Here is an 18736-nt window from a genome sequence, read left to right as displayed (position 1 = left end):
CATAAATGGGTCATCTTTTTAACAAGGTGGGCAGCTTCATACTTTCACTTTCACTATGTGCGAGTTCATGGTTTCTGGGAAATGGCCTGATCTGCTGTAAAGCAGACGTGTTTGGGAGTTGACTTTATTGTTATGTTGGTAACACACCATCAAACAGCTTCAAATACGTGTGTGTGTGTGTGTGTGTGTGTGTGTGTGTGTGTGTGTGTGTGTGTGTGTGTACTCATAGGGTAATTTAGGGTCAATGCTGTTCTAATTTATTGAAGTGGGGATAGGGACACTAAGAATATCAGCCATTTCCTCCATACAGTTTATATTTGTAATGTGTTTTATGTTTGTGTGTCTTCCTTACCCCTCTCTCCTATGTTCTCTGTCTTTCTCTCAGGAGGTTAAGGTACGCCATCTAGTGGACACCTTGTGGAATCTCTCAACAGTAAAATACTGTGAAGGACACATCATTAAGGTTTGTTTATTGACAACAGAATAATCACCCAAACTAACTGAATTGTGCTCTGTAGATATTCACTGTACAGTATAGAAAGACTGCTACCTTTTGTATGAATTCAGAGAGTTCAGTTGTTAAAGGGATTTTCACTTGATTTCACAATGATTATTTTGGGCGGTCTCCAGTTCAAATATGATTATTTTGGGTGGTCTCCAGTACAAATAGGATTTTTTTGGGGAGTCGCGGCCTGAAAAGGTTGAGAACCACTGAACTAATGTAACATTCTACCTACAGTTACTGTGTTTATTCTACATGGCGTTGCTTTCACTTTCACTGAACCATGTTATATATATCATTGCTGTCGGGTGGAACCCTCATTATGTCCAAAACCGTTACGTTTCAGGATTCAAATTCAAAAATAGCAACCATAGCAGACCTACAAGCTCAAAACGCGTCGCATAGTGATGCGTTTTGAGCGTGTAGATCGGCTACTTTTGTGTGACACTGTAGTATTATGAATTAGGGCCTTCATTCGCAGAAAAACTAAAAAAAAAAAAATCATGGAAAGTTAATATACGGAGATAAGAGGTTTCTGCCCGACAGCAACGATACTGTATGTAAAGAAAGAAAGAATAAGTAATTAATCCAAATCGGGTTAACACTGGCATATAGAAATGTACATTAACGTGTTGTCCCTGATGTACATTACTTCAACTCAAGTTTGTGTTAAATCTCTTCCAGTGGTGTAAAGTAACTAAGTAGATTTACTCAAGTATTGTACTTAGCCTAAGTACAATTTTGAGGTATTTTACAATCTTCAGTATTTACAAATGTCAATACTTTTACTTCCACCCCACTACATCTCAGAGGAAAATATTGTAGGCCTACTTTTACTCCATGGGCGGCAGTGGCTCAGGGGTAGAGTGGCCGGGTAGAGTAAACTGGTAACCGCAAGGTTCCCAGTTCGATCCCGGGCTGGGGGGCTACCCCAGATGTAATGTCGAAGTGTCCTTGAGCAAGACACTGAACCCCTAATTGCTCCCGATGAGCAGGTTGGTCCCGTGAATGTCTGGGTGAATGTAATGCACAATCTATGTAAAGCGCTTTGGATAAAAGCGCTATATAAATGCACTGTTTACTTAAGTTACTAGAATACTTTGTAGATTATTATTACAAAACATTTTATACACATTTTGAACATTTGAAAATAGCCGATCTACAAGCTCACAATGCTTCGCAATGCAACGCATTGTGAGCTTGTTCTACTATTTTCAAAAGATCTTTATACATTTTGAACTTGTGAAATGGAACATTCTGCCTGCATAATGAGTAGCCTACTTTCTACTTTTGGTACATTATATATAGTATATTTTGATGCCAATTTGCCAAGTGCATTTTTTATTCTGGACTTTTACCTGTTATAGAGTATCTCTACATTGCAGTATTGATACTTTTACCTAAAAGTAAAAAATGTGAGTACTTAAAAAACACTGATCTCTTCACATCTGAAACATTAAAAGAACTGAAGATGAGACGTTAACATCCTAGTGTTTGTGTACTGTTCAGGAATCAACCATGGATGCGGATGGTCTTAAGTTCAGTCTCAGTGAAACACTGAAGGAGATGCTGGACTCCGACTTCCAGAAGTTCAAGAGGCATTTGCAACAGCCTATCCTCGCAGGTGAAGAGCCGCTAACAGCAGCCAAGTTGGAGAACGCAGACTTAATGGACACCACCGATCTGATTGTGAATACGTATCCCCCCGCCACAGTGGAGCAGATCGTGGTGAAAGTTCTGTGCAAGATGAAGAAGCATTCCCTTGCTCTTTTTTTCAAAAATGGAGGTAAATATACACATACACACACATACGTGTGCATGCATGCACACACATACTGTACGCATTCATACACGCACAGTTGCACACACACGCACACGCGCACACACACACACACACACACAGGCACGCACACGCACACACACGGAAGCCGTTTCCGTATCCGCTATAGTCCATATGGAGATCTCTGTATCTGTCAGTCCTTGTCCCTTTTATGCCCATATATGGAGATCAGGTTGATAAAGACCTATTCACCCTGTCAGGGTTTATTTCTCAGTACTGACCCCATTGATTATCCCTTAATCTGCAACTTCAACGGAGTGAGTCACCCAAGCTGAGGGTGAGCTGACACTATATGAACACATGTCTGTAAGCTGTCAATTAGCTGTTCACACTATGTTTAGCAGTATGTAGTCACACATTGAACTACATGTCAAAACGTATCATTGCTGTCAGGATTCAAATTAAAAAATAACAAAAGAAATCTGATCTACGAGATTGTCTATTTTTGCTAAAAAAAAAAAAAAGCGAAGATATGGAGATAAGATGTTTCTGCTCGACAGCAATGATATATTATATTATGACACGATAGTCCTCCAGTAAAACTTCATTGGCCTAATCTAGCAATGTTCTCTTACGTTTTCTCCTAACTGTCTGTTAAGAGAAAATATAAGCAAAGCCAACCTTGGATGCACCAAACTGCTCTTAACATCAAAATGTGTTCTTACCCAGGTGTGCTGAATTATGAATCCCACTTGATCTTAAATTAGATAACGCCATAGGCAACGCCTCCTAAACACTATATAAGGGCAGTTTCTGAAGGTCCGCCTCTGCGGATCCAGTCCAGGTTTTCTTCCTAATTCAAATAATAGAATCAACATGAAATGAATACTTATTTTTTTTAAATGCCATGCTGGATTTTGTGATGTTATATTGTAACGGACAGCCACATTTTATCCTGTATTTGTGTTGTCAGGGTTTATTTATATACATTGTATTGTATTATCTGTTATTTTGTATTACTGGCATTATTTTGGGTAAATTTTTTGTTTTTGTGCTTCTGGAAGGTGAAGAGTTAGTGCTGTGGTGACTGTGCTGATGGCCAAATTCACTGACAGCTGTGACAAATTGACAGAGACTGTGGAATTGATCCTATCCGTGATTCGCTGGTTCCACTAATGCTCCGGCCACTGATTGGTCAAATGACATCATCAACTTGCAACAGGCATTGTCCCTCTTGAGTAAAAGATGAACTGTTTCTAAAAGAAATAAAATATTTAAGGTGTTTTTAATTTAAAATGTTTGTTATAGAGGTCAATTAGAATGTATTAAGGCAGTGTTTATCAACCCTGGCAAACGTCCCAATTTTGGGCCGGGGCTTACTTCTGAGGTGTGCCGCGCCGTTTGAAGAAGGTGTGAACCCAGTCCCTCGAGAACAATAGCGGCGATCGTCCGTCAATCGATACGGCCATCATCCGTTTCACACACAGCCACGCCCGAGTCCATTCAGTGTAGCGATCACCCATAGGAATGCAAATATGTTGTCCTACCTGGTACTGTATAAAAAGGGCACAGGGTAGGCCTACATGCTTTGGCACTCAGTATTATTACTAAGTGGGTCGGAACGGCCCGGGTCGATACGGCGGACCTGAACGTCGTACCTGCTAAGAGGGGCTGTCCCAAAAGCCCATGTTATAACCTGCCATGATGAATGTCCAACAATAAAACACTATGTGTTAGTTTTCTTATAAATTGCTTCTAAATCACTCCAGTGTGTTTGTGTCAACGTAATCTGTGTAGTTTGTGGTGTTTAATTACTCCTCCACCACGGAGAGAATCTTTTGTAACTTCAAGCAATACGGTATATATATATATATATAATTATATATATATATATATATATATATATATATATATGTGTATATGTGTATATGTGTATATATGTATAGGTATAGGTATAGGTATAGGTATAGGTGTAGGTGTATGTATATATATATATATATATATATATATATATATATATATATATATATACATATACATATGTATGTATATATATATATACCGTATATCTAGGTGTGCCCTGGGATCTTTTGGCTATGCCAGGTGTGCCTTGGCACAAAAAAGGTTGATAAACACTGTATTAAGGCATATAAGGCTTATAAGCCCCAGGGATCCTTTTAACACGCTGAGGAAGGCTTGATGCCGAAATGTTAATTAAAAAGTACCAGAAGGTTTGTTTTTTTAACTGGCAGTCTTGACTGAGGGGGCGTCACCTCAACTCCTACAATCCAAGTGCGTATCAGGGAGAGGGGTCACCAGTTCAAATATGATTATTTCGGAGGGTTACCGCCTGAAAAGGTTGAGTACCACTATATCACATTTCGACCTACCGGCCTTCCTCAACGTGCTGGGGCTATAAGACTTTAATAAATAAGATCCTAAAAGGACTAAATGAGTGAGTGAGTGCTGGTATTCCTTTCTATGAAACTATGTCCGCCTGAACCGTGCACCCGGTATACATGTACTTCAAACGTCGTCTGATGAGTGCTTGCTTCTTTCTCTTTCAAACCACTATATTAGCCTACTAATTAATGGGCCGGCGGAAGAAGAAGAACACTAAGAAAAACAATAGGATGCCTACGCACTACGGGCCCTATTCCAGGTTGAAGTTGCTAAAGCCTCTAATATCGGATTTTGGACTAGGCAAGGGGTGTTCCCCCTAAAAGTTGCTATTCTGGGACACCTGCTTTACACGCAAAACACCTGCACTACCCGACCCGTTACATTATGCATAGGTGTGGTTTGGCATTAAAATGATAAAAACAATCACTGTGGCCTGTTCCTCGAAAGGTGAATTAAATAAGCCTGGCCTTAAGCCAAATCCAGGCTTGACAAAGTCGGGTCCGAAAAGCCTCGTTTATTCCGTTCCTCGAACGCCAAGCCAGGCTGAAAAGGAGCGACTTTGTCGAGCTAGGCTATGTCAAGCCAGGCTGTGTCCAGCCAGGATAATGAAGCCAGGCTCAATGGGCGGCGATTCGCCGGCGACGTATTTCTATAAAAGACCATGAACTTGAGCGCAGATTCCTTGAACTTGACCAATCATGGCAGCAGGGAACAAAACTCGAGCAGCGTTTTTCTCTGTGGCCGAACAGCAGCAGCTCATGCAAGCATATGAGGAAGTGAAACATGTTATCAACAGAAAAGGAAACGCGACCGCAATAAATAGATCCAGGGAGAAAGCGTGGCAAAGTATTGCAAGCACACACAGAGTGTGTGTGTGTGTGTGTGTGTGTGTGTGTGTGTGTGTGTGTGTGTGTGTGTGTGTGTGTGTGTGTGTGTGTGTGTGTGTGTTTGCGACGGACGGGACGGGACGGGATGGGACGGGACGGGACGGGACGGGACGGGACGGGACGGGACAGGAGGGGGGGGGGGGGGGTGGTTGACCGCGACGGGATGAGCGGGGGACGGGACGAGACACGCAATAACCCCACATTTGCCCACATTTGCAAGACCACTTTGGTAGAAATTTGGGTTGTGTAGTTACCTTGGTGGACAAGAAATAAAATAAAAATTCTCCATTGACTAGAAATTGATAATTTAAAATATGCTCCTTATTGACTTACAAAGAGGCTCCTTTAAACCCGTAACTAATAATGTATATATATATTTAAATATAAATATAAATATATATATATATATATGTATGTGTTAGACATTTTTTATAATATTAAAACAATAGAGCACCGAAGTCCTGACGTGACTCGTTCATCCCCAGGTTTGCGGAAGTAATTTCTCTATGGAGAATAACATTGGGTCATCTTAGAATCGTCTCATATAAGAATTGTGGTCCAAAAATAAACACCGCGTGTCGGCGTTATTGTCAGGGAGGGGGTTCTGTATCGTTTATGATAGTCAGTCACTTATATTTGATACAGTCTGTTTCTGGCGAAAATGTAACTAATTCGGCGGAAGTAACATTAGCGTTTTCTCACCGTCAGTTGATGCTTCATATCCATAAGAGTCAACACGCCGGGGTCATTTGTTTATTTTTGGAACACAGTTCTTATTTGACGCGATATTAAATACGTCTATGGGATTCAGAACGGGGGTGGAAAACTGCGAACCAGGTAGACAAACAAAGGATGTGTAAATGACGTCAGACTTCGGCGGTCTATAATGGTAATATAATAACAAACATCTAACAACAATATGAACTATAGTGTTAACAGAGTGACAATGACATATCACATGAGTTATTGTGAAACAATTATGATTCATGGTCACACACTATTTCAGTAATATAATTACTTTGATTATATCTTATTGTATTGATTTCATTTTATTTTAATTTAGGGTCATTCAAATGAGTCCATATACAAACACATGTGTTGAATTAACTGTGGAAAAACTTGAAGAACAAAGACACTGGATTAAGTAAGCTTGGCTGTTAGCCTGCTCCTGACCAGGCTAACTTCACAGCTAAATTGCCATGGTAACTAAGGTGGGCTTGCTTCAATTCTCTTTTGTGGAATCGGATAAGGCTAAACTTAGCCAGGGTGAACTGGCTAAACTAATCTTCAAGATAATTCAGCTTTTGTGGAACCGATTCAGCTCTAATCCTGGCTAAATTAAGCCAGGATAGGTGGTAAAGCCAGGCTTTAGCTCTAATTCACCTTTTGAGGAACAGGCCCCTGGTTGCTTATTTCTCGCAAATTCGGCATCAACTCTGCAGCCGCACTGTGGGAATTTATCATGGAAACATACACCCGACGTTGGGTTTCTAAGCTCTGGACTTTGATTGCCTTTCAATAAAACCACATTTGATAGACATAAGTATCACCTACATGTTACTGATTAGAGAGAATTTTATATATCAGTTAATTATTTCCTGCGTAATCGATGAATAAAACTGACGTGTGTAAATTGGAGCATTGCATTGCGCGATGCACAAATTGTCTTCTTTAAAAAATCTTATTTAAATACAATTGACACAAGGAATTGACACCCTCCCTTCTGCTGATTATAGGAAAATTAGAATCACAGAGATTTGTTGACAATAATAGCCTAGTAGAGAGAGGTGTGCACTGTGCGCCCTGACCGTCTCCAGGAATCCATTGCCGACTGTGCGCTCTACAAACCAAGTTGGCATTGCGGGTGGTTTCAGAGTCCGCTGTGCGCTTGGTGCACGAGGTGTGTGGGCAGAATAGGAATGTTGGGGATATAGCAACAACACGCCCACGACCATACCTCCAGCCGCAAATAATGGAATCGGCATAATGGAGAACGGGTATAGCAAGCGCAGAATAACGTTTAGGGACAGTGCCAGCTCCGTTATCTGTATTTCGCGGGTAATGGGTAGAAAAACGGTTACGGCTTTAGATTGGTCTGGAATAGGGCAGCAGGTGCTTGGCCCCAAGACTAACAAAAACAATAGGGTCCTACACACTAAGTGCTTGGCCCCCATAAAAATACCTGTGACTCGTGTAGGGATGTATTAGGTATCCTCTCACAAAGAAAGAAACGTTTTGTGCACAGAGTTTACTGACTTCTGGCAGAACTCAGTAAACCTCAGTATCTCCACACATGGTAAATCATTTACCATGAGTGGAGATACTGAGGTACGGTTTAATCCGCCCCTCCAAATCCTCCAATTTATCCAAATAGTGTGCCAGGAAATCATTGTTTTACAGAGGACTTTACACCTACGATGGACTAGGTGTAAAACACCCCCCCCCCCCACACACACACACACACACACACACACACATTTTTCCATCAGACCCTACTCTAGCGAGTGTGTGTATAATGCACGGGACAGGAAAAGCTTTGCCAGCGATGCCACTTTTCAGGCACAATAGACGTTTGAATGAGCGGAGCAAAGCATAATGTGGAAGCAGCCATCATTGTGAGAGAGATGTGAATGTTGACAGAACCTCCCCCCTTCTGAACTTCCTGTGAACTTGGTAAACTCCTCTCTGCTTGCACACACACACACACACACACACACACACACACACACACACACACACACCCCCCACCCACAGCAATACATGCTGGATTCACTGAGAGGAGGTACGCTTTATTTTCTCTGTCAGAGTTAATGTTTTTATGTTGTTTTGTAAGCAGTGTTACACAACAGTATGCAATCATAAATGCTACTAGTAAACGTGTGAATATGCAGAGGTATCTTATGGTCAATTATAAAGTTGTTAAATGCACTTTTGCAACTCTTACAGTGGACACGTTTCCCAATATACAGGAGGGTTCCTAGTGTGTAGCTGATCTGAGTCCTATTGTATATTTTTGTATGACTGTATGCACCGGAATGTTCATTTTGTTTCTGTTACGTGTTTACATCTTGCATTGATTGCGTTTGGTATGTCGGAACTGCTGTGTGGTTAATTGTATTGTCTTTGTACTGCATGTTGCATCGGGTTTCTAAAATACTGAAATGCACTTTTGCTGTTGATAATATGAGTTAATAAGAGTGCATCAACGCAGTTGGCCTGCAACGTGCTGCATTCACTGAGAGGAGGAGGGTTCCTTGTGTGTAGCTCACTGGCAGAGTTGTGTTTATATTCCCGTATGAGTCATATGACTCTACTGTGCCAGTAAAAAAAAAAAAAAGAGCAACCAGCAACTACATTGTTTGTGGTCCGAGTCCCTTCTTCCCAGCAATAGGAGAACAATACGCTGGGGTTATCAGGCGTTAACGGATGTACTGTACGGCGAGCCAGTTAGACTGACAGAGCCTGGCACATGTTACACTTTGCATGTGTACAGTATAGATAAGGTACGATTGGGTATAGAGAACATTTATCATAATTTGCACAACTGGCACACCCAAAAGCCAAGACAAGACTCAAGCTCCAAGGGGTTTTATTTACACGACAAGGGGGAGAAGGGGGGATAGACTAGGTTCCGTGAGGATGAGGTGAGCGGGCAGCAGGCAAGGCCTGGTGCACTTTGAAGTAGCTTTTTGTCGGAGTCCTTTTGCGGGGAAATGGGCTGACTGGCGCTGAGGTTGTAGATAGCCTATTTTCGGTTATTTTAAGATTAGAGCGTTTGAAGTGGTCAAACTAGCAATATGTTCAGAAGCATCATCCATACAATCTTAAAGGTAGGGTAAGTGATTTACTTTGGTTAAAATAAGTGTTAAATAGCTCTATATTCTGATAGTACTCATTGCTATAGAGTGATTGTTCAGTAAAAGGAGTCTCCATGTCTCTCCAGCTTCTTATTAAACAGATTATCATTATTTTACATTATTGTGTTAATTGTTTAGAAAACAGCACTAGTGTGTCTGTCATTTCTGCAAACATGTTAACAGTTCTAGGCTAGCGTTTTACCAAGAAACGTTAGGGTGACAAAGGGGACAGGAAATAAGGTTAAGAAACACTGCACCTCAGCACTTCCATCCAGGACAGGTTGCACCCCTAACATAAAGAAAGCCAATTACTTTTTCATTATGTCAGTGATGTGAAACTGCATACGAGGAGTTAGGTAAAGAAAAGTTAGGTAGAGGAAAGAGCATTGTATAATATTCACAACAGTTCAGTCCGTGAGCCAGGACCCCAAATATGGGGTCATCACTACCATCTGGGGGGAATAATTCTCATAGTGATTTTTGGGTAGGTATACACCCCTAGAGCTAGGAAAAATGTGATAGCCTTGCATCGGTGGTAGCTATCTGTGTGTTATCACTCCTTTTATAACCACAAGCCAAAACACAGTTTTCAAAATCCGAATGAAGCATTCTACTTCAAACTGATGGTTCTCTCTTATTATTGACCCTCTCTCTCTGAAAAATGGTTGGGATAAAGCTCAGACTATATATTGTTCAGAAAGGTTGTTAAAATTAGCATATCTAGAATATTTTTCTATTACAGGCAGTGACAACATAGTGACTATATGTGACATAAGATGTACTTCGGTTTTAATGAAAGATGGAACACAAAGGGTTCCTTTGTAAATTACCTAAAGATTTAAAACCATGTTTACATACATAGATTCTAAGGAAATGTATTATGAAATTCAATAAACAGAATATAGTGCAAGTGTGTAAGAAAATATCCAAAATGGCCACTAAACACACGCCTGGCAATTTTTTACTTGTAATCCGCTTGTCTTAGAATACCTCTGTGTAATACCTCTTTTTTTTAGGGTTTTCATGTGTAGAATCCATTCCTGTTTTTTTTTTATATCAGGTCAATCATGTCAAAGGTCAGGTCAAGGTTAAATTTGACCTCTGGGAGAACAACAAATGGAAACAACTTGATGGACTTTCATTCAATTTGTTTTGTGAAAAGTGTCATTAACATGTCACAAGAACTGGTATTCATAATAACCTGAATGTAAAATGATATAATCTAACGGCAAATATGTATCTTTTGCAACTACATCTGTATTCTCCAACCCACATCCTGTTCTACCTCATCCTTACAAGTATCCTCCTTATTGACATCACTCCTCATCTGTAGCATGAACATATCATCAGTAACCATCTTCACCAGAGCAGTTACAGTACATCAGTGATGTACTTCTCACTCTCTGTGCCCTACATTGATATTGCACCATGTCACATAGCTCTGACGGTGCTGGGTCACCCTTAGCAATGACAGGAACAGGAATATCCTGGATCTCCCATCCAAATGTTGTGACATCAAACGACTTGTCAGGTGGAGCTTGGTGGTCTGCCACTTTCCACAACATCACTTGTAAATGAGCCCACATGTGGTGCAACAGGTTGGTCGGTGCTGGAGGAAGGGCCATTGACTTGTGGCACCCACCTCACCCAGCACATCAGGGTAGCCTGGGAAGTTCCCTGCCAGCAAAGTGGTGTGTGCTCTGATCTTGCCTTTGCCATACATATAAGACTGTCCCATCACAATGCTCCATCTGTACTTTACACTGTAGGTCCACCTGATACACCCCAATACACCAACAGGACAAGAACATCAGTTAAATCACTGAGCATGTGTATCACACCCTTTCCAGAGATGGCTGCATCAGGGATATAGGAAATCATGGTGATGTCTGCCTCATCATGACTAAATGCAGTATCTATCGTCAGCATTGAAGGTGTACAACATGCTCAACGGCTTCTGCTTCATGTTCTTACTCTTCATGATGACATCTCATATGGGTGATCTTTCTGTGTGTGAGGATACACCCCAATATTTTATGACCAAGACACACCAGTGCTTCAACTCTCCCTCTACTGTTTCTGCACATTTTGGGGAAGGCTTCAGTCCACTCCACTCACATACATCATGACAGCATCTTTCCTGATCGTTATGGCAGTCTGCTCCCCTGACTGGTGAGCAGAGACAGTGATCCAGAATCCATCATGGTGCTGACAGACAAGGTCTAGCTTAGCCTCTATGGCATGGAGCACATGCATCTTCGGCAGGCACTGGGTTAGATATCAAGCACACTGCACATGGCCAGCACAGAAGAAGTGCTTCAGTCATGTGCTTCATGAGAGAAAAGGTGAAGTTAATGTCAATGTGTCTCCCTGCACATTCAAACTGGTGGATGTGTAGTGTAGGAAGAAGTTGTCTACCCACTGTCAGCCAGTAGGATGGAAATGCGCAGTGTCCAGGTAGGCTACTGCTGTATCTGTTCAAATGTCTTTGGCCAAGTTGAGAGAAACCACTTCAAGAGTGCTGCTGACTCAGGACTGACCACTGAACTTGCCTGTCATGTTCTGCAACCACATGCATTTCCACTTCCAGTGCTGAACCTTGCATCAGTTTTGCAATGCAGCTGAAGAATGACTGTATAACATGCATCCCACCGGGATGCACAATTACATTATAGAGCTTTTCTGGCTGATTCCATACCTGTAAGGTGTCAACAAACGGCTCCATGTCAATTGTGAGGTGAATAGGGCCTACTGTAACCAGTGACCATATCTGCTGCCTGCTTGGACACCTGGTTGGACGATAAGGTGCGAGAGAGACCTTGACCTGACCTTTAGCACATAGGCCAAAGACTGACCAGCAAGTGAAAATATAACAGTATAAATAGATTCTACACCTATGAACCCCCCCCCCCCCCCCCCTCCCCATATGAATCACCATAAGTTCACAGATTCCCTCACACAACTGCAATATTTTGTTGTTTTTAACATAATTTAGTACAATGGAACATCACCATGGGATGGACACCATCTTTGATTTGGCAATAAATAATTAACTGATGGTAATTTCACTGATTCAGCCATATTTCTTGAACCCTAAAACCTAGTTTTAGACACCAATACCACCTTTCTAGGTTGAACAGTATCATAAAGCCATTTAAGCTCATGGCAGTCATATTGGACGCCATCTTGAAAATGATGGCTTTACGAGAAATCTAATTTCTTAGATGTTTTTGTATGTTCTTAAGCATGCCTAGACGTACCAGAACCAATTGAAAAACCTTTTGTATATTTTTTTGGGGGGGTTAATAGTATGTTTTCATAGACTGACCCATGTCATTTTCGCCTAGTGTTATAAAATAAAATGCATGATAGCACCCATAAAGCTACCATTGGTGCAAGGCTATCACATATTTTCTAACTCTAGACATGCATACCTTGACAAAAATCACTATGAGCATTATTCCCCTCAGATGGTAGTGACCAACCCCCCTGGCTCACGGACTTAAGTGTAGTCAGGACGTGTATCTAACATAAATGGGTCATCTTTTTAACAAGGTGGGCAGCTTCATACTTTCACTTTCACTGTACGAGTTCATGGTTTCTGGGAAATGGCCTGATCTGCTGTAAAGCAGACATGTTTGGGAGTTGACTTTCTCTCTATTGTTACGTTGGTAACATACCATCAAACAGCTTCAAATACATATCCCACTCTGTGTGTGTGTGTGTGTGTGTGTGTGTGTGTGTGTGTGTGTGTGTGTGTGTGCGTGTGTGCGTGCGTGCGTGCGTGCGTGCGTGCGTGCGTGCGTGCGTGCGTGCGTGCGTGTACTCATAGGGTAATTTAGGTTCAATGCTGTTCTAATTTATGGAGGTGTAGATTTTCTAGTTGTCTCCACAGAAATGTGCAAACTGTATTATTGTATAGTTGGTAATAGCTGCAAGCTGTTTATTTGAATATTTTTCTTTATTTAAAACAAAATGTTTTGTGGTGTAGAAAAACCTTTCGCACACCTAGATTAAAAAGAGTAAAAGCAGGTGCGCACGCAAAAACTAGTCGACGATATCAACAATGAAAGATGTACCCACACACTGCCACAGGCACGGTCAAGAGTACATTTTTATTTGAAGCAACATTACGGTCGTGTAGACCTTCCTCAGCCTGATATCTTTTATTGTTGATATCACCTTTATTCTGTTTTAAACATGTGAATAGGGACTAAATAAGAATATCAACCATTTCCTCCATATAGTTTATATTAGTAATGTGTTTTATGTTTGTGTTTCTCTGAGTGTCTTCCTCCTTCTCTCTCCTATGTTCCCATGTGTCTTTCTCTCAGGAGGTTAAGGTACGCCATCCAGTGGACACTTTTTGGAAGGGACACATCACTTGGTATGTTTGTTGACAACAGAATAATCAGCCAAAATAACTGAAGGCTCTGTAGATGTCCACTGTAACTAGAAAGTGCATCACCTGCTACCCCTCCCCTACGCCACTGATCTGATACGGCACTGTTTCCCAAACAGTGGGTCGGGACCCATATGTGGGTCGCGGATCATTTTGTATTTTGTAGTGAACACCCCTTTTTTTTTTTCCTACATTTTGTTTTTAATTATTATTGTTTCACAAGTTAAAAACAAATTCAAGTGTTTTTCAGAATAATTTAAATGTTTTTTTCTTTTTAATCCACTAATTAGAGGGACAAAATATATTTAACCCATTAAGACCTGGAACGCATCTGTGTCACTTTTAGATTTGAGCTAAAAAAGCATTATTTTACACTTTGGCAATTCAAAAATAGCAGATATACAAGCTCATAGCGCGGCACCGAGTGCCGCGCTATGAACTTGTAGATCTGCTATTTTTGAAAAATAGTTAATGGTTTAAGAAGTACTGAAAATAGCAGATCTACAAGCTCACAACATGTCACATTGTGACGTGTTGTGAGCTTGTAGATCGAATATTTTCATTAGTTTGGGTCCCGGGGAGACTTTTGGGTCTCGGGCTAAAACGTTTGGGAACCACTGTGATACGGCATTGTATCCGTGTTTGCACCAGGCAGGAATCCACCATGGATGATCTTTGGCACAGTATCATTAAAACACTGGATGAGATGGTGGACTCTGACTTCAAGAAGTTCAAGAGGAATTTGCAGCAGCCGCTCCTCGAAGGTGAAGAGCCGCTAGCAGCGGCCCTGTTGGAGAACGCTGATGTGGCGGACACGGCTGACCTTATCGTCAATGAGTACTACCTCGCTGCAGCTGAGCAGATAGTGTTGCTAGCTCTGAAGAAGATGAAAGCGTATGACCTTGTGGCGAGGTTAAAAAATAAAGGTAAATATACACACACACACACACACACACACACACACACACACACATTAATGCCCTACTTCATCATACTATTGTGTCACACAAAAGTGGCAAAAACAGACGATCTACAAGCTCACAATATCAAGTCAAAGTGTTTCACTCATATGGATATGAAGCATCAACTGACGGTGATAAATGTATCGCTAATGTTACCGCCGCCAAATTCATGACATTTTCTCCAGAAACAGACTGTATCAAATATGAGTGACTGACTATCATGAACGATACAGAGCCACCTCCCTGACAATAGAGCCGGGACAGTTTGTTTATTTTTTTTACCACAATAGTCATATGAGACAATTGAGCGAGTGACTTCGGTACTCTATGAAAAGTATCAACAAGAGCTTGTGACTAAATAATAACTACATCCAGTCTGCAGTATATATATATATATATATACATGTACACTACATTTAATTGCCTTGCTAAACACAAATGTAATTAATTTAACGTTAGACCACTATGCATCTGCAGGGGAGGACCCATCAACTTCAACGGAGTGATTCACCCAAGCTGAAGGTGAGCTGACACTAAATGAACACTGTCTGCCGTAACCTTGTTCAATTATCTACACTGTTCACACTATGTTTAGCAGTCTGTAGTTACACATTTAACTACTTTAATGTCAACATATACATTATATTATGACGCGATGGCCCTCCACTCAAACTTCATTGGCCCTCATGCAGCAATATTTTGTCTTAACTGTCTGGGGCCGCACTCACACATAATGCGTGAAGCAACGCGCCGGAGCCGTGGGGAATTTCCATAGGAAATTAATTTCCTATGGAAGTCCCGTGGTTTTGAAGCGGCCGACGTGCCGCAGGGGAGGGGGAGGGGGAGAGGGGGGAAATGAATGGTTGACAGTGGTGTAAAGTAACTAAGTACATTTACTCAAGTACTGTACTATATAAGTACAATTTTGAGGTACTTTTACTATATTACTTCTACTCCACTACATTTCAGAGGCAAATATTGTACTTTTACTCCACTACAATTATTTGAAAACTTTAGTTTCTAGTTACTTTGCAGATATAAATTATTATATCATAAAACATACATTAACCACTTCAGCCCTATTTCATACCTAGGCTATTTGAAAATAGCTGATCTACAAGCTCACAACGCGTCGCATCGCGAGCTTGTAGATCTGCTATTTTCAAACATTTTAGTACTTTTACTTTTGGTACTTTAAGTACATTTTGATACCAATACTTTTGTACTTTTACTCAAGTCAATTTTTTATTCCGGACTTTTACTTGTAACAGAGTACTTCTACAGTATTGATACTTTTACTTAAAAAGGGGCCACACCATGAATTTCATTTTTTTTTTTTGGGGGGGGGGTATTTTTTGGGCTCCCCAGTGTCTCTTGTACCCCAAAAAATATATTTTTTTAACATTCAGTCATTCATTCTCATTTCAGAGATTTTCAGAATGGGCGTGTCTGAACAGGCCATTTCAGAATGGCAAGGCAAGTGACATCACTTGCCTTGCCATTGCATTGATGATGGCCAGACAGAATTGCTCAGTAGCCCCCCCCTGCCCAAAAGGACGTTTTGGTATTGCAGCTGAAAAAGCTTGGAATGACAGACAGTCAGATTGTGAGAAAAAATATCTGGATGTTTTTTAGGCTTACAACCTGTTTAAAACGTATTAGGGGGCAATATTTATATATAATATATATTTTTTTAATTCATGGTGTGGCCCCTTTAAGGAAAACATTTGAGTACTTTTTCCACCACTGATGGTTGAGTATGGGGGCGGACGCATGCTGCACGCAACTGTGTGAGTCCAGCCTAAGAGAAAACATAAGAGAAGCCAACCCTGGATGCACCAAACTGTTCTGAGCATCTGTTCTGTTCTTACCAAGGTGTGCTGAATGATGAATCCCACTTGATCTTAAATTAGATATAACCAAGATATAACACTATATAAGGGAAGTTTTTGAAGGTCTGGCTCTGCGGATCCAGTCCGGGTTTTCTTCCTAATTCAAATAGTAAAATCAACATGAAATTAAAACTTTTTTTTAATTTCATGTTCATTTCAAGTTTTTTTTTAATGCTATACTGGGTTTTATGATGCTATATTGTAACGGCCAGACACATTTTACCCTGTATTTGTGTTGTTATTTCTGTATTTATATACATTATATTATGTCATTTTGTCTCACTGGTATTATTTTGTATTAGACCTACTTTGGGTTGCTTTTATGTTTTTGTGCTTCTGGAGTTGGTGCTGTGGTGACTGTGTTGATTGTCAAATTCACTGACAGTTGTGGCAAATTGACAGAGACTGTCCCTGCCCAGGAGGGAAATTGATCCTGTCCGTGATTCGCTGGTTCCACTAACGCTCCGGCCACTGCTTGGCCGTGACCACTAGCCCTTCTCTACATGATTCTCAGTCTGGACTGATAGCTAGGGGGAACGGCAGCTGACAAGCAGCAGAGAATCACTTGTTCCCACCAAACAGTTACATGTTTTTGTTAGATTTGCCTTTGTCTTATGTAACAGTTGTCTGATTTAGTTGTTAGTTGTATGTTTGCTTTGAGTCCGTTTGCAGTTAGCCCTCTTCTGTTAGCCCCACATCTGATTATGTTGATCCTCAGCAACTTATTTTTCTTTAAAGGACGACTTCACCCATTTTTTTTTTTTTTTTTTTTTTTTTAACCTAGCTTCATATAATTGGTGCTCACTAATGCTCAAAATAATATGGAACCATTTGTATTGACATCATCGATTGGGAATCCAAGCTGATAGAAACTGCAGGATTTCTATTCCTGGAAAGTTAGCATGCTATAATAAACCATTGCTCTCACAAATCTAAATCAAAATCTGGTTTGAATAAAAATAAAACCTGCCTAATGATGATGTCACTGGAGGCGGCTTTCTGAACTGTCCACATCCCTCCTATGAGTAGAAGAAAATGTAAAAAAAAAATCATTTTATCATGAGCATTAGAGGATCAATTATATGAAGATAGGTTGAAAATGGGTGAAGACGTCCTTTAAGCTTCAGTTACCATTTGTTTGCTTAATTTGTACTTTGCCTAATTTGTTTCACTTGTAAATAATAATAATATCACAGAGATGCAGGGGTGATGGTTATTTTCTTTGGTTAATTCACATTATGCTTTTCCCTCCTGTTTCTTCCTGGTATATTTAGTTTAGGTGAGTATATTTAGCCATGGTTGTTGTGTTCTTTCTTTTTGGTCAATAGGTAAGGGTTTGTGTTTGTAAACCCTGAAGTCAAGAGTAATTTGTCACTTGTTTCTTCTCTGCTGAAGAAAATAAAAACATTTTAACTTTTACATTCAGTTGTCGTCATCCCTTTTCTGTTACCTCTTTACCCTGGTTCTGCTCTTTAAAGAGGACGTCATCACTCAAGAAGGCTACGATACTGTGAGGTCTAATGGAGAAGATGAGGACACTATAAATACATTTTTGAAATATTCTACTGGGTTATATATTGTCAAAATCTTATTTGTTTGCGTGTGTTTATGTGCTAAAGAGTCATTGAAAGCTGTTTCACCATGCAATGTAATTCAATGAGGAGACTCCTATAACATAATATTGCATCCTATTTTAAAATTGCCTAGAGGTGGACCGACGGTGACGTCACAAACGTAGCTCTGGTCCAGAGTGTTAAAGAGTCTCTCTACACTATTCCCATAGTCCAATAGACTCTGTGGGACTCTATGACTAAGCACATTAGTATTAGTATTGTCCCATAGATTCTGTGACTAAGTAGGCCTCCATTATGATTTATTTTTCCCATAGGCACAAACTTACACTATTAAAATAGACTGTAGTAAAACAAATACAAAAAATAAGACTATTTGAGTAGTTTAAAGACAAAGACTTGCTGATGTATAGAAGATCTTTATTTATTTTTTACACTACTTGACCCAAACTATTAGCATAAATTGCTGATTAGCCTGAG

At 40.4% G+C, this 18736-nt stretch overlaps 1 protein-coding gene across 7 annotated transcripts; it reads left to right on the top strand.

Annotated features, from left to right (window-relative positions):
• The first annotated feature begins 175 nt into the window (after positions 1-175).
• Positions 176-18104, top strand: LOC308087871 (caspase b-like). 7 transcript variants are annotated; one of them, XM_080432079.1, is made up of 5 exons: positions 176-265; positions 13298-13816; positions 14483-14757; positions 15271-15315; positions 17088-18104. In XM_080432079.1, the coding sequence occupies exons 3-4, from the start codon at positions 14496-14498 to the stop codon at positions 15297-15299; spliced, it is 291 nt and encodes a 96-aa protein (XP_080288205.1). In that variant the 5' UTR covers positions 176-265; positions 13298-13816; positions 14483-14495; the 3' UTR covers positions 15300-15315; positions 17088-18104. The 7 variants fall into 7 exon arrangements, with proteins under 7 accessions (XP_080288205.1, XP_080288207.1, XP_080288210.1 ...); XM_080432081.1 differs by lacking the exon at positions 176-265 and having other exon boundaries at positions 12980-13816; positions 14487-14757; XM_080432084.1 differs by lacking the exon at positions 176-265 and having other exon boundaries at positions 12980-13816; positions 14483-14743.
• The last annotated feature ends 632 nt before the right edge of the window (positions 18105-18736 follow it).

Source organism: Gymnoscopelus braueri, assembly GCF_963280865.1.
Source record: "Gymnoscopelus braueri genome assembly, chromosome: 7".
Lineage (NCBI taxonomy): Eukaryota > Metazoa > Chordata > Actinopteri > Myctophiformes > Myctophidae > Gymnoscopelus > Gymnoscopelus braueri.
The sequence above is the reverse complement of the archived record's forward strand: the minus strand, read 5'-3'. Positions and strand labels throughout refer to the sequence as shown.

Excerpts from the sequence above, each read along its gene's own strand:
- LOC308087871 (XM_080432079.1), top strand. The coding sequence starts at position 14,496 with ATGGATGATCTTTGGCACAGTATCATTAAAACACTGGATGAGATGGTG. Across the intron at positions 14,758-15,270 it reads GGCGAGGTTAAAAAATAAAG|GGGAGGACCCATCAACTTCA; the intron begins GTAAATATACAC and ends ATGCATCTGCAG.